Consider the following 22,749-nt stretch of genomic DNA (forward strand, 5'->3'; position numbering starts at 1 on the left):
GGCTCACAGGAGACCTTGCTGGCCTCTGTGAAAGGACAGGCATGTTGAGGAAAGAGATGTGGAGTGGATGCTAGGGCGGTGGACCTCGATTTGCAGCACCTCCTGGGAACTTAGAAGGGCAAATTCACTGGCCACACCTCAGACCCACCCACTCCGAATCTTCAGGGATGGGCTCAGCCATCTCTGTGTTAACAAGCTCCGCAGGTGAGTCGGATGCACGCTCGGAGTTTGAGAACCACTGTGCCAGGAAATTGTTTAGACAGTATCTGCTTTCTGCATGCCTCTGCAACTGAACTATTTGAGATCTTCCTGTCGGGAAATGTTTCCCTCTTTGTTCTTCACTGCTCACTCCAGCCAGGTATACCTGTGGGCCCAGGTAGACACACTCTGAGGTGCTTCTGCCCCTGAGGAGGGTGTGCAGAACTCCGGATAGACTAGGAAGTCTTCCATGTAGCTTCTTTGTTTCTATTCCAGCTGGGCTGGTTACCCATGTTTCCTTTATTCTTACTCAGGCTCTTCTTGGGTTCAGGGAGAAAAGCCCACTGATTGTGTTGTGTGTGTCTCGGTTCCGTGAATGAGTCTCCATTGCTAAACCATGAAAGTCTGTACTCCTGAGAATGGAAGGTCAAGACTCCTGTGACTTTGCCTCTGCCCACTTCTTGACTATCTATCTGCCAAGTCAGATCACACCCCACTTATAGCCTTTTAATGATTCCCTTGTGCCTATGGGACAAAAGTCATACTCTTTTTTTCTTTTTGGCTCCATCGCGCTGCATGTGGGATCTAGTTTCCTGACCAGGGATTGAACCCAGGCCGCCTGTGTTGGGAGTGAGGAGTCTTAGCCTCTAGACCACGAGGGAAGTCCCTAAATACAGTAAATGTAAATGCTATGACAAAAGTCTGGGTGGGGTGATGTAGAAGGACAAAGAAAAGACGTTTAAGTCAAGGAAGATTTCCTGGAGAAACTGGTTTAGTTCAGTTCAGTCTCTCAGTCGTGTCTGACTCTTTGTGACCCCGTGGACCGCAGCACACCAGGCTTCCCTCTCCATCACCAACTCCTGGAGCTTGCTCAGGCTCATGTCCATCGAGTTGGTGATGCCATCCAACCATCTCATTCTCTGTCGTCCCCTTCTCCTCACACCTTCAATCTTTTCCAGCATCAGGGTCTTTTCCAATGAGTTAGTTCTTCTTATCAGGTGGCCAAAGTATTGGAGTTTCAGCTTCAGCATCAATCCTTCCAATGAATATTCAGGACTGATTTCCTTTAGGATGGACTGGTTTGATCTTCTTGCAGTCCAAGGGACTCTCAAGAGTCTTCTCCAACACCACAGTTCAAAAGCATCAATTTTGAAACTTGTACTTATACTTTAGAACATAATCTTGAAGGAAAAGTAGGAAGTAGCTAAGGAAAAACAAAAGGTAGAGGGATGTGTTTCTGACTAAAGGATAGCATTGTTGAAGATAGGGAGTAAAGCCAAGACAGCAGAGGCTGGACACAGAGATTCTCTGAAGCTGGAGTGGGGAGTGGCAGATCAGGGAGCTGATGAAGGAGCTAGAGTGTGACCAGCCATTTGGCTTTCCCCAGAACTCAGTTTCAGCACAGAAAGTCCCTGGTGCCTTTCTGGGCAAACCAGGGTGGGTGTTCACAGTAGGATGGGAGCCAGAAAGCAGAAGATCATGACAAGGAATTCAGAAGAAGGAAAAGGCAACCCACTCTAGTGTTCTTGCCTGGAGAATCCCAGGGACGAGGGAGCCTGATGGGCTGCCGTCTATGGGGTCGCACAGAGTCGGACACGACTGAAGTGACTTAGCAGCAGTAGCAGCAACTCACCTGGAAGTTAAACAGGTTGCATCAGAATTTCCCAGGATTTGCATTAGTGATTCTAATACTAGTTTTTGGTAGGCTGTTTTTCTGGTATGGAAAGCTACTTTTAAATACTGAAATACCAGTAATTAGTAAAATACCATTATTTTGATATATTGAAAAGTCATGAGACCAAGCTCAAAGACCCAGTTATTTATTTTATGCAAAAAGACAAACCCTAGAGTCTACAAATAGACCCCTCAGTCTGTGTAAGTATAATCAGCTACTACCCTGAGTCACTCAGAGTTTTGTTATCAGTTCAGACTTTCTGACCAAGTATAAGAGAAACACGACAGCATTAAAATGAACAGCTTCAGACTCTCCATTTGTATGTGATGAAACTATAAACAAAAATGAAGACAAAACAAATGCTTTTAAATCAAACTTACCATCAGTTTTTTATAGTCCTTGCCCTCAAGTAATTAAGCAAGTAAGTAAGTAAAGATCTCAAAGTTATAAAAAGAGGCAGGATTATTTGAGGGAGATTTTTTTCCCCCTAAATAAGATAACTCTTTTTTACTTTTCATGATTAATTCAAATATTGTGTTAATAATATTAAAATCATACAGTATGGTTAACAATATTATATTACTTTTGTAACATGTCTTTAATTTTTTGTATTTGAAATCCATGAAAGATTTAGTTTGTTCTTTAAAAAAAAAAATGGAATTCACACTTGATCCATCAGGATGGAACAGTCACTGAAGGCAAGAGGATAAACTTGGGAACATCTTATGGGGGCTCAGACAGTAGAGAATCTGCCTGCAAGGCAGGAGACCTGGGTTCAATCCTAGGTCGGGAAGGTCCCCTGGAGAAGTGAATGGCTACCCACTCCAGTATTCTTGCTTGGAGAATCCCATGGACAGAGGATCCTGGCAGGCTATAGTCTATGGGGTCACAAAGGGTTGGCCATGACTGAGCAACTGTCATTTTGCTGCTGCTGCTGCTGCTGCTAAGTCGCTTCAGTCATATCTGACTCTGTGTGACCCCATTGACGGCAGCCCACCAGGCTCCACCGTCCCTGGGATTCTCCAGGCAAGAACACTGGAGTGGGTTGCCATTTCCTTCTCCGATGCATGAAAGTGAAAAGTGAAAGGGAAGTCTCTGAGTCCTGTCTGACTCTTCATGACCCCAAGGACTGCAGCCCACCAGGCTTCTCCACCCATGGGACTTTCCAGGCAGGAGTACTGGAGTGGGGTGCCATTGCCTTCTCCGAACTGTCACTTTATAGGGCTGCATTCACAAGAACAGGGCCCAAGTGGCATAACCCTCCACAGGGAAGGGAAAGTGAAGTCAAGATTCCTGGCTTTTGCTGTCCCACACAAGTGGGAAAATCAACACACATATAAAGAGACATTGTTAAAGACAAGGGAGGAAAGTCAGGAAGCCAGGGGGGGAGCTTAAGTCTTGAATTCTGGAGTTGGGAGTTCATTGTTTTCACTTACTCAGACACACTCTGTGAGCTTCAGTTTCTACATCTATGAAATGGGATAATACCTACCTCCTTGTTTTGTTTTGATGATCAAACAAGAGAGTGTGTATGAAAAGGTTTGGTAAGCTATAAAGCACTATACAAGTATTACTAATAGGACTACTATGATACTCACAATGTGTCCGACCACATCAACCCTGAGAGTGTGATTTTGGCTGTAATTGCATCGACTTGCTTCCTGCTGTTCCCCAGCACTGAGTCACCATCAGCAACTCTTGTAAGTCAGCTGGCTTCAGAGGGGTTGAGAGTTGATGGGGAGAATTGCTGAAGAAGAGGCAGTTCAGATTCTTTCTGTTCTTCCTCCAACCATAAACATTCAAACCTGGTAAAGTGCAATGAAAAAGAACAAGAATGGAATTCAAAAAGATCTGTGCACCCCAATGATCATAGCAGCACTATTTATAATAGCCAAGATACGGAAGCAACCCAAGTTCCATCAACAGTTGAATGGATAAAGATATGGTATATAGAATGAATGAAGATCTGTGACAATCTAGAAGGATGGGGTGGCGGGGGGAGAGATGGGAGGGAGGCTTGGGAAGGAGGGGACACGGGTGTACCTATGGATGATTCTTTTTGATATATGACAGAAAACCACAAAATTCTGTAAAGCACTTATCTTTCAATTAAAAAAGGAAGATGTGATATATATAGACAATGAAATACTACTCAGCCATTAAAAAGAATGAAATTTTGCCATTTGCAGCAACATATGTAGACTTGGAGGGCGTTATGCTAAGTGAAAGCTCAGAGAAAGATGAATACTGTATATATCACTTATATGTGGAATATAAAAAATACAACAGACTGGTGAATGTAACAAAAAGGAAGTAGACTCAGAGACAGAGAACAAACTTGTGGTTAGCAGTGTGGAGAGGGAAAAAGGGAGGTGCAGCATAGGGGTAGGTAAATTAGAGGTGCAAACTTAGGTATGAAATAAACTACAAGGATATCTTGTACAACTCTGGAAATACAGCCAATATTTTATAATAACCACAAATAGAATGTAACCTTTAAAAATTGTGAATCACTATATTGTACACCTGTAACTTGTGTAATTTTGTACAGCAGCTATGCATGCTAAGTCACTTCAGTCGTGTCTGACTCTTTGTGACCCTGTGGACTATAGCCCATTACGTTCCTCTGTCCATGGGATGCTCTAGGCAAGAATACTGGAGTGGGTTGCCATGCCTTCCTCCAGGGACTCTTCCCGACCTAGGGATTGAACCCACGTCTCTTTATGTCTCCTGCGTTGGCCAACAGGATCTTTACCACTAGTGCCACCTGGAAAGCCCACAGCAACTATACTTCAATTAAAATATAGAGAGAGCAAGAGTGGGGTGTGGGGAGAGAAAGGAATGGAAGAGATTTGTTCTAGATCTCCAAATACCATTCTAAGGGTTGATATCAAGTTGACATCAAGTCAGATCACACCCTGCTTATGGCCTTTTAATTATTCCCTTGTGCCTATGGGACAAAGTTCACGTTTTTTTTTTTTTGGCCGCACTGAGCAGCATGTGGAATATCAGTTCCCCAAGCACAGATCGAACCCATGCCCCCTGCAGTGGAAGCACAGGGTCTTAACTGCTGGACCGTGAGGGAAGTCCTCATTTCTTGATCTGGCCCCTATTTACCTCTCCAGGTTCTCTTTAGTCCTTCCTCCATGTACTACATTCCAACCACAACCAACTGCTAAACACAGTGAAATCCCTCCTGGTTTCTTCTGGCTTGCACTGTCCTTGTGCTGTCCCTCTCCCTGACTTTCCTCCTTGACTTCCAATATGGGTTCACATGCTACCTCCAGTGAGAAGTCCTCCTTGGTTTCCCCAGGCAAAGTCAAGCATCAGTGAGCCTGTATGACCTTGGGTGCTCTGCTAGTACAGGGGAGGGTATGGGATGCTAGGTAGCAGATGAGAGCATTGCGTTTTATGCTGGGGAGCAGATGAGAACACTGCATTTTCCGTCACTCTGACTTTTACACCCAGATGAACCATTTGTGGTAAGGCACACGAGATACTCTGGAGTGGGTTGTGAAAAGCCACTCCAGGTTCTGGTTATAGATTATACATAGCTATAAAGATGTGGCTATATAGCCACATAAAGAAGTGGCTATATAGATTCTGGAGCCAAATGACCTGGTGTCAGGACCTTGGAACCAAACTCTTGGTCTCTAAGTATGCACATATGTAAAATGGGGATGACAATATCAGTAATCATATTGTAGGGCAGTCATGGGGATAAAGTGAATTCATGCATTAAAAAAACACAGAACAGCACCTGCCACATACTTGTTAGCTCTTGCTATTAGTCTCACACTCTCTTCCTTGTGAGATGGGGATAAAACTCACTGGAGAGAGCGGATATGAGAATTACTCAGGATAAGCAGAAGTGGTTGGCTTAGAGAACATGCTTGATAAATCTGTTACTTGCCCTTTTGGATCTTGCCATTTGTATTATAATGTTTTATTTCAACCACTAAAATCTCTCAGCTTTTCCAGGAAAGAGAGAGCTTCATCCATCATTGTATTCTTAGTATCTGATGCGCACTAGATGCTCAAGAAATGTTTGGCCAATGAATTGATAAAAATATATGGGAAAACTCAAAAGAGTTAGCTTTAATGGCCTCTTAGCTATATCCAGATAGGTCACAAAATAGTAATTTAATCCCTAAAAATCTGTGTCTTTATAAATCTGTGTGCAAATCATAGTTTGAATATGTATTTTTGGTTTGTTTTTTAAATTTTTACAATATTGTATTGGTTTCTGACATACAACAACATGCATCAGCCATAGTTACACATAGGTCCCCTCTCTCTGGAGCCACCCTCCCCTCTCCCATCCCATTCCTCTAGGTCAGCACAGAGCACCAGGCTGGGCTTTGTGTATTATACAGCAACTTCTCACCAGTTATCCATTTCACAAATGATAGTATATATACGTTGATGCTACTTTCTTCATTTGTCCCATGCTTTCCCTCCCCCACTGTGTCCGCAAGTCCCTTCTCTATATCTGGGTCTCTATTCCTTCCCTGCAAATAGGTTCATCAATACCTTTTCAAGACTCCATTTACACGTTAATATACAATATTTGTTTTTCTCTTTCTGACTTACTTCACTCTGTATAACAGGCTCTAGGTTCATCCACTTCATTAGAACTGACTCTAATTTGTTCCTTTTTATGGCTGAGTACTATTCCACTGTATGTACGCACTACATCTTCTTTATCCATTCATCTTTTGATGGACGTGTAGGTTTCTTCCGTGTTCTGGCTATTGTAAATAGTGCTGCAATGAACGTTGGGGTTCATGTGTCCTTTAGAATTGTGGTTTTCTCAGGTATATGCCCAGTAGTGGGGTTGCTGGGTCATATGGTAGACTTTGAATATGAGTTTTAAATTGTGTTTTGTGTTTGTGTTTGTTGGTATCTTGTCCTTCCTGTGTCTTCTCTATATTCATTTTGGGCAGGGTTTCTCAAGCCAGCAGTAACAATTCTTTGTTGTGGAGACTGTCCTGTGACCGTAGGTATTTAGCAACATCCCTGGCTTCTACCCACGAAATGCCGGTAGCATCTGCCACCCTTAGTTTTGACAACCTACAATGTCTCTAGGCAGTGCTAAAAGTTTGGGGGAGGGGGAGTGGAACCTATTTTCTTTCCCCGCCATTGAGAAGGACTGATCTTGGGAAACATTTTCAGATAGAGCAAATTTTGGTAGCCTGATTTTTCTCTCTTTATCTCTAAGGCAAAAAGCTGGTTGATATGCCTCCAAAGGGGATAGATTCTAACAATGGTGAAGGAGAATGTGTCCTTCCCTGAAGACAGAATTCTTCCCCTTTCTCACTCTCAGAAATGGCACAAAGGCGGAGAGGAGGTTGGAAGCATGTTTTATTTACCCAGACATATGCCCCCCAAAATAGCAAGTGCATATTTCTTTCACTTCAGTTTGTGGGAAAACTGCAAGAATGCAGTGTTTTACAATTCAGATTAAAGCGAAAAACACATCAGGCTGTCTGATTTTTCTGGGAGCCAGAAGAAGGAGAGGGGCTTCATTCTGAAATAGTTGTAGAAAACACTTTTCAGCATCAGAAAAACTTTTTTACAGCATGAAAGAAAAATGCGTATGTTGAGAAAGAACATGAATGCTAGAAACACATTGTTCCTATAAATCCTCGACTCTGAGACACAGTTCATAATGCTGCATAACTAATAGTGTCCTTTTAAAGCTATTTAAGCCGGGAAATTTGTTATCAGGTGACTCATACGTGTGGGGAAATCCAGTTCACTTGTGCCGGAGATGAAAGCAAGCGATTAGGCATTTAAATGTTGAGATTCCATTCAGTCTCATAAATGAATTGCAGTAATCTTGGATGAGGAGAAAAGAAAGGGGGTAGTTACTCATCACGTTAAAAAATGTTCAAGGGCTCTTTGGATTTAAATGATAAAACTTTATATTTATGATACATTATATTTATAACACATTTATCTTTCAAATAGTGTAAGTACTTTTATTTCAAAACATTCAAAAAGTTTTAAATAAAAGTTAAGTACAATACAAAGAGGGGTTTCCCTGGTAATTCAGCTGGTAAAGAATCCACCTGCAGTGCAGAAGACCCCAGGTGGATTTCTGGGTCAGGAAGATCTCCTGGAGAAAGGATAGGCTACCCACTCCAGTGTTCCTGCCTGGAGAATCCCACAGACAGAGGCGCCTGGCGGGCTATAGTCCACGGGGTCACAAAGAGTCAGATGTGACTCAGCAACTAATACAGCACAGCACGATACAAAGAACATTTCATCCCTCACCATTTGAAACGAAGTATGAGTCTGATGCCCCAACATCCCCGAATTCTTTTTCATGTTATTTCCTGCAAATAAGGACTCTCTCCTATGTAAGTGCAAGGCAATCATTAAAACCAGAAAATGAACGCTGATACATGTGTGTTTGCTCAATTGAGTCCAGCCCTTTGTGACCCCATGGACTGTAACTCACCAGGTTCCCCTGTCTATGGGATTTCCCAGGCAAGAATACTAGAGTGGGTTGCCATTTCCTCCTCCAGGGGATCTTCCCAACCCAGGGACTGAACCAGAGTCTCCAGCATCTCCTGTATTGGTAGGTGGATTCTTTTTTTTTTTTTAAGTCTTTATTGAATTTGTTACAGTATTGCTTCTGTTTTCTGTTTTGGTTTTTTGGCTGTGAGACATGCGGGATCTTAGCTCCCCAACCAGGGATTGAACCCACACCCTCTGTACTGGAAGGTGAAGTCTTAGTCTTCCCTGGACCACCAGGGAAGTCCTCGTAGGTGGATCTTTACCACTTAAAACACGACTACTGCCTAATTCTCCACGTCCACACAAGTTTCACCAAATGTCTCAATAAAATCTTTTCTAGCAACAAGATCTGGTTCAGAATCACACATGGCATTGAATTGTCATGTCTCTCCTGTTTCCCTCAGCCTGGAATAATTCCCTGGACTTTCATTGACTTTCTTGACCTTGGGACTTGTGAAGAAGATGGGTTAGTTCTTTTGTAACTCGTCCCTTAGTTTGGAGCTTTACTGGTGTTTCCCAGATATATCGTACAAGTGATGCTGCTTTCTTCCCGTTATATCCTGTCGGGTGGCTCACGATTTCAATTTGTCCCACCTCTAATGATGTTTCCTTTGATCCTTTGATTAAGGTGGTCTCTGCCAGGCATATTCTCTGTGAATATTCTTTTTTTCTCTTGAAATCTGTAAACATCCCATTCTTCATCAAATATTGCTGTATTCATTTATTTATGTCTGTTCTTAAATTTTCTTATTTTATTAATGAGTGATAATATTTCCTGTCCTTTAAAAATTAAAAAAAAAAATTTAGCTACACCTGTGTGCCTGGAGAATCCCATGGACAGAGGAGCCTGGTGGGCTACAGTCCATGGGGTCGCAAAGAGTTGGACATGACTGGATGACTAACACCCTACGCAGCATGTGGGAGCTTAGTTCCTCAGCTAGGGCTCAAACCCATGTTCTCTGCATTGGAAGCTTAGTGTTATTCACTGGACTACCAGGGAAGTTTCCCTGTCGTTTAAAATTCTGATGCTCGAATTGTTCTTGATGCGGCCAGAGGGAGTCTCTTCAAGCTGGTATCCCTGTCCTTTTGATATGTTCACATCATTCATTAAGTCCTTCCTTGCTTTCTGTCCCAACAAGATGTTCCAGACTCACACTTTCCCTGCCTCAAATGTGAGATCAGCCATTTCTCTAGGAAGCTCTGGTTCCTTTCAAAGGAAAATTGTGATTTAGATGCCAAGATCTCGACACTAAGTGTGCTCATTTCTACTAGTCTCTCACGCTCCCAGGTCTGCTGTGATGGCTATAAATATGTGTCACTCAATCTCCTGCTACAGGAAGCATGCTTGACTGACACCCCCAGCTACTCCGGAAATCAAATTCTCCTCCTTCCCAGGTTTTGTTGTTGTTGCTTGCTGTGGGTTGCAGTTGTTCGTTGAGTGACTTTCCTAAACTACTTTTGTAAAGGTCATTTTCTTTGTCTTGCGGGGTCCCTGAAGTCTCTGTTTCTTTATCCTGGTGGTCAGCTGACGGGTTAACAGACTTTCTTAAACTCCTAGAGCCAAAATAAATAAATAAATCCTCTCCAGGTCTTTGCAAATTGGCTGAGTGTTGCAGCCAATGCTTCAGTGCTTAGCCAGGCCATTCGTAACTTGGCTTTAGCCTTCACTCTCGCTTGTGCTAAGCCTGAAGGTCAGCCAGAGGTGAAACTGTGTGGCCTTTCCAGGTCTTTCCTGAGGACATGTCCTGAGCATGTGTAGAGTGTTCCCGTTTCCCCTGAATATACATAAGCTTTTCAAACTATTATTCCCCAAGTATATCAATCCTCAGCTTTTCCTCCCAGGTTTCTACATGTCTGTGGTTTGTCCTGTCTTTCCATGTTTTTGAAGAATCTCCTCCAGACAACCACTTCTCTTCATTAAGAGGGTCCTGAGTTAGGTGGTGCAAAGGCAAGCCCTTTGCTTCAGTCCTTCAGGGAGCCTCCAAACAGGTCAAAACATAAAAAACACAGTTCCTTGGGCACAAGGTACCCTGTGGTCTCTTCAGAACAAGGAACCTACTTGGGGAACACTGGATGCTGATTTCTAGAATGCTGAGTTGTGTCCAACTCTATGCGACCCCATAGACGGCAGCCCACCAGGCTCCCCCGTCCCTGGGATTCTCCAGGCAAGAACACCGGAGTGGGTTGCCATTTCCTTCTCCAATGCATGAAAGTGAAAAAATAAAGTGAAGTCGCTCAGTCGTGTCCGACTCCTAGCGACCCCATGGACTGCAGCCCACCAGGCCCCTCCATCCATGGGATTTTCCAGGCAAGAGTACTGGAGTGGGTTGCCAAAGGCTGGGCAAGGGCAAAGAAAAACACGACAAATGCCACTGCTCTACACCATGCTTCAGGGGCCCTTTTCCCAATTAAGCATTTGCTCTGTTTCTGTAAACCCTTAACAACCTAAAGTTCTGATGAAGTTGCTTCTGACAGTTTCTGCCAGGCTTTTTCAGTGGACCTAAGAGAACTACTCTATCATGTTCATTGACTTTGGCAGCAATGCATCTCCCTTGTGTTTGCAACTCCTTTTCCAGTAGTTAGAAACGTGGCTTCCACTGTCCTTAATGCATTTACTTACTTGATCAATTCCTCTGTGCACGTATGCTAAGTGACTTCAGTCATGTCTGACTCTCTGCAGCCCCATGGACTGTAGCCCACCAGGCTCCTCTATCCATGGGATTCTCCAGGTAAGAATGCTGGAGTGGGTTGCCTTTTACTCCTCCAGGGGATCTTCCGGACCCAGGGATTGAACCTGTGTTTCTTATGTCTCCTGCTTTGGAAGGCGGGATCTTTATCAGTAGCATCACCCGGGAAGCCCCAATTCCTCTGTATGTGCCCAGTATTCTAACTTCACCATTATCCCCATCCCTGCGTGAATATCCTCTTCTTTGCTCTGACTCTGGTTCCCTATGGCAGGGGTACCCTCTACTGCAGATGTTGTCTGCTTCTGCTGGAACTAAGTATTTTATTTACTGTTCATGTTTTAATTTTATTAGTTTTATTGGGGGTTTATATAGCTGATCTTGAAATAAGAAAAACTACTACTAGAAACAAAGTATAATTCTTTTCAAATTCTCATGAATTCTTCTTAGGTATCCTCCCCTCCCAATGCTCTCATTGTGTAGCTAGGAACAAGTATGATTTCCATTCAGTGACAGTAATATAGAGGGAGAAAGCCACTCACCATGGTACCCACAAAATTTATGGTAATCAGTTGCAGCAGCACCCTCTGTGGTTTGGGGAATTCTTGGTCAGCACCCTCATCCATGCCTTCAGCAGCTTTCCAGATCTTCATTACTTTCCTCAAGTTCCCACTATATTCTCTCTAACTTCACTCTGAAGAGATTAACTTTGCTTTTTGTTTGTTAAGCCAACGCAGGCAAACAAATGTCAACTTCTCTCAGTCTCCGCTCACCCCTAAACCTATTAACAGCCACTAGGGGAAGACTGAAGTTTTGTGGTGCCTGAGCAGATACAACTGGAGAAGGGAGAACTTTTTAAAAAAATGGATGCAAAAATATTTACCTTTGCAAAGTTTGTAAAAACATGTGAGCATGTTGTATCTTTGCCAGGGTCCCTCCGAGGGCCTTTGGAAGATGTCTATAGAAAATGGGCGTGGGAGGAAGGGTGCTGGGGTTTCAGCAGACTTAGATAGGCACACACATTCTACCCTGGATTCTCCTTTTACCCAGAAGTGGACCACCCCCCCCACCCGCCCCCTGTCTCCTCCCCTCCCTCCTCCCCCTTTCCCTTCCCATCTTCCCCTTTCTTCCTCTCCTCCTCCCCCTCCCTCCCTCCTCCTCCCCCTCCCTCTCTCCTCTCCCCTCCCCATTCCCTCCCCTTTCCCTTCCCATCTTCCCCCTTCTCCTTCCTCTTTCCTCTCCCCCTCCCCTACCCCTCCCCTTTCGTTCCCTTCTTCCCCATCCTCCTCCTGGTCCTCCTTGCATCCCCGGGCCACCCACCCTGTCAAGCTCCAGATCTTCTGGGAAGCCTCTGATTCACTCTTTCTTTTCCTCCTTCTTTATTGAATCACCCACTTCAGGTTATAAATGTGACCCTGTTCCTCTCAAACTTAAAAACAAAGTAGCCAATCAATCCTAACAGTGTCAAACACCCCTACCCCGCTCCCCAGTTGCTCCATCTCCAAATTCCTTTCTAGCCACCCAATTTGCTCCCTAGCCTTTAACAACAAAATTCTGGGAAAACCACTGGCCTCTCTCCCTGTTTCCCATTCGTTTCCCAATTCATGGCACTCTTCCTTTGGCTCTCATGACTTGGCTGAAATAGGTTTGGTTAAGTCATCAATGACTATTTTGTTCACTTTATTAGTGATTAAAAACAACAAGAACAACCCAAGCAGTGGAATTTAAAAAAGTAATGGTCCTCTTAGCATCTCAAACAGTGAAGTGTCTAAAATAGAATTAAGTTTCCCATTACCTCCACTAAGTACATGCCTTGGAATGCCTACTCTTAACAATTTCATGTTTAGAAATTGTTACTTCTCCTTACTTTTTGCTTTGTTCATCCATATCTAAAATAAACACATATACGATTACATAGGATCTCTCTCTCTCTCCTTTCCCGTTCTCCTTCCCTTCATTCCTTCTTTTCTTCAGAACATAAATCTCATCACACTGAATCTTCTATTCCCTCTCTTCAATTAGTAATATGTCACAGCTACACTTACAAACCAACAGATATAAATCTACAGAATTCTTTTTGACAGTTGTATAGTATCCCACACTAAAGATACACTGTTTTGTCTTTTTAAAAAATATTAATTTGTTTAGCTGAGTCAGGTCTTGGTTGTGACATACCGGCTTAGTAGTTGTGATAGTGAATGGGCTTAGTTGCCCCACAGCATGTGGGATCTTAGTTCCCCGAGCAGGGATCAAACGTATGTCTCCTGCATTACAAGGCAGATTTTAAACCACTGTACCATCAGGGAAGTCCCAGGATATACTGTTGTTGATTCAACTATACCCTGTTGGAGTGCATTCAGGTTCTTTTGACTAGGTTGAAACGTATAAAAGTGCCACTTTTGTAGGCTTGTTTTTTTGTTTGTTTGTTTTGTTTTCTGCTACATACAATGTTATAAAAAATATCTATTTGTGCCTATCTCTATAATCTTTTCTTTCTGCTGATAAATTCCAAGAAGTGAAACTGTAGTGTTAAAGGTGTATATATTTTACTTCTCGATTGCTGTCCTAAAATGGTGACATAATGTATGTTTCCATCAACAGCCTTTGGGGAAGTTATAAGTCACAATGATCTCTTTTCAGTGCTTCTCTTAGCAGACCTCACAGTAAATTGTACAGTCGGCCCTTGGTATCTGCAGGGGTTGATTCTAGGACCCCCCTGTATACCAAAATCCTGGTATGCTCAAGTCCATTATATAAAGTGGTGTAGTATTGTCAGCCTTCCTCATCCCCGGTTCTGCTTCACCATCCTCTCCAGGGTTGGTTGAATCTGGATGCAGAACCTAGAATACAGAAGGCCAACTGGGCTTCCCTGGTGGCTCAGTCGGTAAAGAACCTGCCTGCCGTGCAGACTAGGGTTTGATCCCTGGGTCAGGAAGATCCCCTGGAGAAGGAAAAGGCAACCCATTCCAGTATTCTTGCCTGGAAAATCCCAATCCCATGGACAGAAGACCCTGGTGGGGTATAGTCCATGGGGTCACAAGAGTCAGACACAACTTGGTGACTAAACCACCACTGTGTTTGCTATTGTTAATCACTTTTTATCCTGGCATCACTTGCAACCAGCTTTCCACTTGCCTTTTTCTGTCTCTTGCCAAGTACTAACCAGGCCTAACTTGTTACTTGTCAAGTACTTACAAGTACTTGTTAGTACTTGTCTCATCCAAGTACTAACCAGGCCTAACTCTGCTTAGCTTCCAAGATTTGCCATGGTTCTGCCAAGATTTACTTTTCTAGTCACACTAAATGTTCTATTCTCTCTTTAGGGAAGTTTATGGTTTCAACTATATCATCTCTGCACTCAGCCTGCCAATGAATTGACCCCAAGGTGACTTCACCTGAACTGGAAAAGAATTTCCCTTCCTGAAGATATCTTACAATCATTATCCAGAAAATTGTAGTAATAACTTCTTGATTACTATTTAATGTTCTATAGTATGTCCCCTGGATTGTATGGTGTACATGCTCCACCATCACCATTGATAGCTGTGTTCTCCATTCCTCTCTAAAGTCTAAACTTCTATATCAAAACGCTCTCCTGGAGGGCGTGGAGAAAAAGGAACCCTCCTGTACTGTTGGTAGGAATGTAAATTAGTGCAGCCACTATGGAGAACAGTATGGAGGTTCCTCAAAAAACTAAAAATAGAGCTACAAAATGACCCAGCAATCCCACTCCTGGACATGTATCCAGAGAAAAGCATAATTTGAAAGATACAGGCACCCCAATGTCTACTGCAGCACTATTTACAATAGCCAAGACATGGGAACAACCTATATGTTCAACAAGGCAGTGGATAAAGAAGATGTGGTGCATACATACAGTGGGATATTACTCAGCTGACTTTGCAACCCCATAGACTATAGCCCACCAGGCTCCATGGAATTCTCCAGGAATTCTCCAGGCAAGAATACTGGAGTGGGTTGCCATTCCCTTCTCCAGGGGATCTTCCCGACCCAGGGATTGAACTCAGGTCTCCTGCAATGCAGGAAAATTCTTTACTATCTTTACCATTAGGAAGCCCTAAAAAAAGAATGAAACAATGCCATTTGCAGCAACATGGATGGACCTAGGGATTGTCATACTGAGTGAATTAAATCAGACAAAGACAAATATCATATGATATTGCATGACTGAGCGACTGAACTGATGGCTTATATGTGGAATCTATTAAAAAAAAAAAGAAACAGAAACAGAACTATAGATGTAGAAACCAACTTATGGTTACCAGGAGGTATGTGGGGGGGATAAACTGGGAGACTAGGATGGACATATACATACTACTATATAAAATACATAACTAATAAGAACCTACTGTATGGCACAGGGAACTCTACTCAATACTCTGTAATTGCCTATGTGGGAAAAGAATCTAAAAAAAGAGTAGATATATGTATAACTGATTGACTTTGCTATACACCTGAAACTAACATCACATTATATGTAAACCAACTATATTCCAATAAAAACTTAAGAAAAATAGAACAACATATTCTCCTGGATAGCTGCAGCTCGGTGTTTTACAAACACCGCCAGTATAAAAGGCCCATTGTTGAACTTACCATCAGCCCCTCTTGAAATGCTCCTTATGCATTTCTTTTCTTAGTAAATAAGACTGCCATTCACTGGGATGCATAATTTAGAAACCTGGAAATTCATCCTAGTCTACTTCTGTCTCTCTCAATTTACATCTGATAGGTCAACAAGTCCTGCAGTTTTGATTTCATATTCCTGAAATCCACCACCCCTTTTCAAACTCGAGGGCTGCTGTCCTGACCATCTCTTTCATAGACTAAAAATAACTTCATCACTGGTCTTCCTACTTTTTTTTCTTGCCTTGCCTCCCCTCTGTTACCCACACTGCTGCCAGAGGAATTATTTAACATGCAAATCAATTCTCACCATGAGAAAAATCCTTCAATATCCACACTGTCAAGAGGTGAAAATCTAAACTTCTTAGCATGACTTTAAAAGCTCTTTATTATCCAATACCTACTTAACGGTCTTGCCTCATTTCCTGATATTCTCTGAAAGCGCCCTAGGCTTCAGATATATGGATCTACTTTCAAATTCCCAACATGCCAAGCTCTCTCTCTAATAATTCAGTGCCTTTGCACCTGCTCTCCTTCTGCTTGGAATTCCTTGTCAGTCGTGATGGCTTGACAAACTCTGACTTAAATTTCAAGACTCAACTGCAGGGTTATTTTCCCTTCTTTAAATTGTTCAGTTAGCCATACGTGCCGTGTACTTGAGTTCCTTGTTGATATGGTACAAACACACACTACAGTAATTTTAACTATTTATTTTTGTTTCATTAATTGGATTTTTAAAACCAGGTTGTAAGCTTCTAGAGAGTAGGGACTATATGATTAATCCATCTTTGCATGCCCAGCACTTTACTGAGACTGACCTTGAATATTTTTAATAGGCAGTTGAATGCACGTGAAACAAATTATTAAGAAGACTGACTGAACTTAAGCTATAGATTTTCACCTAAGTAGCTTTAAAGAAATTGCAAAAAATAAATAATACATTAAAGCAAATTTAAGAACAGAAAACTAAAGTAAATTTCCTATTATTTCACTATCCTAGTCACTGTTTTAGTGCATTGAGTTTTCATCTTTCCTCAAACATGTGATATTAACATATATATGTTTATGTTTAAACATGTATGTATATATTTATATTTTATATAGCTGTAATTAAAATCTACCGGAGAAGGAAATGGCAACCCACTCCAGTGTTCTTGCCTGGAGAATCCCAGGGATGGCAGAGCCTGGTGGGCTGCCATCTATGGGGTTGCACAGAGTTGGACACGACTGAAGCGACTTAGCAGCAGCAGCAGCAGCAGCAGCAGCAATTAAAATCTACACGCCCTTTGGGATTTCCTTGGTGGTCCAGTGGCTGAGATTCTGTGATCTCAATGCAGGGGACTCCAGTTCAATCCCTAGTCGGGAACTAGATTCCACATGCCACAACTAAGACTTCAAATGCCACACTAAAGATCCTACAAGCTGTACAAAGACCTGGTGCAGCCAAATAAATAAATATTTTTTTAAAAAAGCATTTTTAAAAGTTTTCAAGCTTAACGATCTGTAAACATTTTTCTAATAGTTTTATAGCCCTCCAAATTATTATTTTCCAGGACTACAAATATCTCAACTCCCTATTAAGGTTGATCGTCTAAATGAGACTTAGGTTATACCCAGTTTTCTATTATAAATAGGAACAGATCCAGGTTTTGTGAACCTGAAATTTATACAATTTTGAGTGATGTTTTCAGAAAAAGAACACAAAATTATCTTACTTTTGCAAATAGGACCATGTGAACACATTGTGTTTCACAGGGGCCTGTGAAAGTGGGAAGGGAGTCCTGAAGATTAATTTTCATTAGCTTTGCAGTTATCGACCTCCAACTAGAAATAATCCTGGACTAAACATTTTGAGCATGAATTTTTTTTTCTCTTTGCTTCCATGATGTCTAAGGGATTCCTAGTTACCAGGATCCCATTTGCCTTGCGGGAGTTGGGAAAGGAAATGGTCATTTATTGAGCACCTATTACATAATGACCAGTTTCTATATATTTTTAAATTTAATTCCTACCACAAGCCTGAAAACTAAAATCTCCATGTTACAGATGAGAAATCGGAGGTGCAGTGCGCTTAAATCGTATGCCCAGAGTTACACATCTAGTGACTGAAAGGGTTGGATCCTTCTGGTCTTATTCCAAAGCTCATACCTTCCTGACTACATCATGGTGTCTCCACAGTCTCATAGCTTCGAGGTAATGTTTTCTAAGTTATTGTTGAAAACCGGTTCTTAGTGATTTGAAGATGACAGAATACAAAACTTGCAGAATCCTGACATGGTTCATGGAAGAAGGTAATTTAGATCAGTGGTGGCTAGACTTTCACAGGTGCATTTAGGAGAGAGATTTGGCTCTTTCTAGCCTGCCTGGAAATCCCATGGACAGAGGAGCCTGGCGGGCTACAGTCTCCGGGATCGCAAAAGAGTCGGACACGACTGATTCGCTAAACAATCCGCTTACAGGCACGCATCACCTTGGCTCGGTGTCTATTTCCTGGAAGTAGCAGAGCATCTGTGGTCGGAAGACCTGGGTTAGGTTAGGACTTGCTATGGTCTACGTGAATGACCTTGGGAAAATCATTGAATCCCCTAGGTTCCCATTTTCCTCCTCTGATGCAATGAGGATGCCAAGTGACACAACCTGTCTTACCCCAGGGTAGTTATGAGCGTCAAATCTGAGTGTGAGCAGCACTTGGTGAACTTCAGTGTTACTACGATATTTAGTACCACTGCTGGAGTAGCTCCAGCTCCGCGCCACCTGCCCACAGGTAAGGGTGAGTGACAGGTGGGTAGAACGCTGCTGATGGCTCCTTTAGGTTAACTCTCAGTGGTGCCATCCCAACTTCACCCTATCCCTTCCCCACCCCGAAGTTGCCACGTGATTCCAAGGGCTTCTGGGCCGTTACTCCCGAACGCCCAGTGCAAGGCGGCGAGCAGCCGGCCAGACGCTGTGCAAAATCGAGTCTGAGATTCCGAGGAATCTTTTCCTCCTCAATCTGAGAGCGGATCGTCAAAACATGCCAGACATTCATCACTAAACGCAGTTTGCAAAATCCTAGCACCGTTCTGCCCACCGTCCCTTTACTCTGTTAGGTGCTGACGCATATATCTTGGAATTTTATCTGCCGGTTTAGAAATCCTTTAGTCCTTGTCGGACTTAATTTTGGGGGGCAGTCTGTAGTTCTGGGAAACCGGGAGAAAATGTAAAAACATTCAGTTTTCTGTTGGCGTTTGAATACCCTTCACCATATCCATGTTGAAAGCCGATGGAAGCAATATTAGTTATTTTCCTTAAAAAAAAAAAAAAAAAAAAGATGCTTAAACAGATTTCCAACCCTGGGACTAAACTCATGCCTCGTATCGGGATCTAGGTGAATCTCTGAGCGTGGACCTGCAGCTCTGCAGACCCAGCCAGCCATCTCCTGCCGCCCCAGCCCCGGCCCAGGTGGCGGCCGGCGTGGACCGGGAGCCCCACCTGGCTCGGCCGGCGGCGGCCGCACAAAGAGCGGCGCAAGCGGCTGCCGGGCCGAGCCGCAGAAAGTAGTCCCGACCACGCCGGCTCCCGATGTTGTTCAACGTTGCTTCACGCCCTCCGCGGGGAGGGCTGAAGGGGCCGGCCCGGGAAAGAATCCCTTCGGAATGCGCCGCCGGGCGGCCTTTCCCCTCCAGCCCGCCTCTACTGGCCCCGCAGATCTCCCGGGGTCTCCTCGCCGAGGCTGTGCGCACGGCCTCCTTTCCTTTTCTAACCTGCCCGGGAGGCGGCGCCGAGGGAGGGGAGGGCTCGCCCGCGCGCAGGGAGACCTCGGCGGCGATCCGTGACGGCGGGAGGCGTATCCCTGCGCCGCTGCGTGAGAGGAAGAGGCTGAATGAGGAGCTGCGCGGGGGAAGCGGGGCGCCGGGGGAGGAGGCGGCGGGATGGAAGCAGGCGCTGGCGTCGCGCGAGCTCAGGGCGGCGCGGCGCGGTAGAGAGGGCGGCGGCGGCGGCGGCGCGCGCGGAGCCTTGACGGGCCCCCCTTTTCTTTCTTCTCTCTCTGGAAAGCTGGGAAGCATGAGCGTGCAGACCTGCCGCTGCGGCGGCCGCCCCGGCTCCTCGCCTCCCCCTATTCGGGCCGCCCCTCGCCGGTGAGAGAAGCGAACGCGAGAAGGGAAGATGGGGGCCGTCCTGAGGAGCCTCCTGGCCTGCAGTTTCTGCGTGCTCCTGAGAGGTGGGAGAGAAAGCGGGGGGACGGGAAAGTTGGTGGGATTTGCGGGGGGAAGGAGGGCGTCTCGGTCTGTTGTGTCTGCGGGGGGGGATTGGAGGGGGGGAGGCGAAGCTGGGGAAGAGGAGTCGGGAGAGGCCTGGTCGTGGGGAAGGAGGGAGCAAGGGGCCCGGGAGAAGGGGCTGCGCGCTCCGCCCGGCCACGCTGCAGCCCCCGCCTCGCTTGGCCCACCGCGTCCGGACAGAGCGTTGGTCCGAGCTGCCTGGCGGGATGACCTGCCCTCGGAGCCCCATCCTGTCCGAGTGACTGGAGATCGGTGGGTCCCCTGCCTGCAGTCACCGGGGACGAGGGGCTTTGTATGGATTTTGGCTCTCGGAACGTTGGAGCCCAAGATGCTTCAGCGTTTGGATTTCTCCCTCCAAGCCCCCACCTTTTCCCTGTGGGTCCCGTGAACTTTTAGAACCCTCTTACTATTTTTTCCAGGCCTTGTAACAACTAATAACTGGTTTCCGTGGAGGATGTAATGATCGTGGGTGAGAGCACAGTTGGAAAGGGACTCCGAGGTTATAGGTCGAGTGTTTTCAGCCTTGGGGAATCGCCTGGGCTCCAGTCCGTAATAAAATAGAAACGTTGCCCTTGCAACCTCTGGCATTCAGGACTTGCCCCTATTTTCGGAGCATGCAAGTGTACAGTTGGCACCAAGTAGGAAAGTCATCCTTGGTGGAGAGGAGCCTGTCCTGGGACCTAAGTTATCATCTGCTGTGCTCCCCTGGAGACTGCGTGGCACGTTGGTAAATAGGCTATTCTAGGTAATCTGCCCTGTTCTAGGTAATCTGCCCCGAGAATAGAGAATCGCGTAAATTCGATGGTCCCAGGTTTTGTTTTTTAGATTGACCTGCGAAGCTGTCACATATCCTGCGACTTTTATTTTGTGACAGTTCACTGAGGTTTTTGACTGGCCCGCGAGATTTCAACAGCTCTTCTCACATCAGTGGTGAAGTGGTGATGACTCTGATGCTATGGGGCATTTACCAGCAGAGGAATTTAAGTACCAATTGATGGAATGACTTGAAGCTTTGGTTTCAGTTAACAATTCTCACTTGTGTTGTGGTCAGTTCTTTTCAGGCCTCTTGGGTCTAAGGAGATTTTTAGCTGTTAATTTAATAGGCTAAATTTATGTTCAGTGTGCACACTTACTGAAGTTTCCAGAACACAGTAGTAACAGTCTTGTGTTATAAATGAGCCAGATATGCCATTTCTGAGTATATGTTTATTGGATGAGCGTGATTGACATTGTTTTGGAGGAGGAATTTTTTTCTGTAGTTACACTTCAGGATTATTCAGGGAGATCCCCTGGAGAAGGAAATGGCAACCCACTCCAGTGTTCTTGCCTGGGAAATCCCATGGACCGAGGAGTCTGGCAGGCTACAGTCCTTGGGGTTCGCAAAAGAGCTGTTGATTTAACTGGGACACAACTGAAGTGACTAAACAGCAGCCGCAACAGCAGGATTATTAGGTCTGCCTATTTTATCTACTTATACTTAATTACAACTCACTGTAAGCATATTCTAAACTATTTCCACGTGTAAACTTTAGAAAGCTAGTGCTTATTTTATTTTCTTGGCAGAGAATTGAATGTAGTGGTATGTACTTGAGAGGTCTAGTAAGTATATGTTTATTTTAGTATGATATAGTCCCTATTGAAGGGGATTTTGCTATAGTTGTGAGAAACAATTTTATTTGACATAGAATATGGATGTATTTTTAAAACAGAAGGTTAATAGAAGTAACAAATAGAGTCCCCTGTTGGGTTAAAGCCTTGGTGAAATTGCATTCCATTACCCAGATGCTTCTGGTTGCCCAATTGTATTTCTTGGAAGAGAAGGTTATGTTGTAAATGCCACTTGTTTGACACCAGGATTGAGCCCAGAATTGAGTTTATTCATTATTGGAGTTAAGAGAAGTTACACTTGAAATAATATTATGAAGTATGATATTATATAAGAAGACCTAGAAAAGTTAATAGTTCAAATTGCCTCATTTCCACCAATAGAATTTCTGAAAGTGAAGCTCTTAATTTAAATACAGTCTAATCATGGTTTAAGGTGGCCTTTGAATTTAACATAGTTAACCATGGGTATATATTTGAACTAAAACTCTTTTTACTGTGAAAGATTTTTATTCATAATTTAGGTTCTTCTCATTCCTTGATAATGTCATTCTCTGTTAAAATTGTGTTATTAGTTAATCTTGAACTCCAGGGAGAAACGTGATTACTTTGTTGTATTAAGATCACTTTTCTTCACAGAAGAGTTGGAGGTTTAACATTGGGAAGATGGGATGATGGGAGAGTTTGGGAGACCTTTGGTCCTCTGGCCCAGTTAAATCAATAGCTGAAAGCCGGGAAAAATGCTGTCATCATCTGTACTGTGTCCTCATCCCTGTCATCAGAGGACAAAGTGTAATGGAAAGATTGGGGGACTTCAGCACCCAAACCTTGAGTTTAAAGTCCATGCTGCTGCTGCTAAGTCGCTTCAGTCGTGTCGGACTATGTGCAACCCCGTAGACTCGGAATCTTTTCCCTGAGATTCTCCAGGCAAGAGCACTGGAATGGGTTGCCATTTCCTTCTCCAGTGCATAAAAGTGAAAAGTGAAAGTGAAGTCGCTCAGTTGTGTCCGACTCTTAGCGACCCCATGGACTGCAGCCTACCAGGCTCCTCCGTCCATGGGATTTTCCAGGCAGGAGTACCGGAGTGGGGTGCCATTGCCTTCTCCTAAAGTCTGTGTGTCACTACCAAATAACCTTATGATTCTGATCTAGTTAG

General features: G+C 44.1%; 1 protein-coding gene across 4 annotated transcripts in view; it reads left to right on the forward strand.

Annotated features, from left to right (window-relative positions):
• Positions 1 to 19,711: 19,711 nt before the first annotated feature.
• LRP6 (LDL receptor related protein 6) overlaps positions 19,712 to 22,749 on the forward strand; it is a 178,359-nt gene continuing 175,321 nt past the window's right edge. For 2 of the 4 annotated variants that reach the window (XM_019961541.2, XM_019961542.2), the window contains exon 1: positions 19,712 to 19,930. In XM_019961541.2, the coding sequence (XP_019817100.2) occupies positions 19,876 to 19,930 (55 nt within the window). In that variant the 5' untranslated portion in view covers positions 19,712 to 19,875. The remainder of the gene's footprint in view (positions 19,931 to 22,749) is intronic. The other 2 variants (XM_070790068.1, XM_070790069.1) reach the window with 1 other exon arrangement.

Source organism: Bos indicus, chromosome 5 (assembly GCF_029378745.1).
Source record: "Bos indicus isolate NIAB-ARS_2022 breed Sahiwal x Tharparkar chromosome 5, NIAB-ARS_B.indTharparkar_mat_pri_1.0, whole genome shotgun sequence".
NCBI classification, from domain to species: domain Eukaryota; kingdom Metazoa; phylum Chordata; class Mammalia; order Artiodactyla; family Bovidae; genus Bos; species Bos indicus.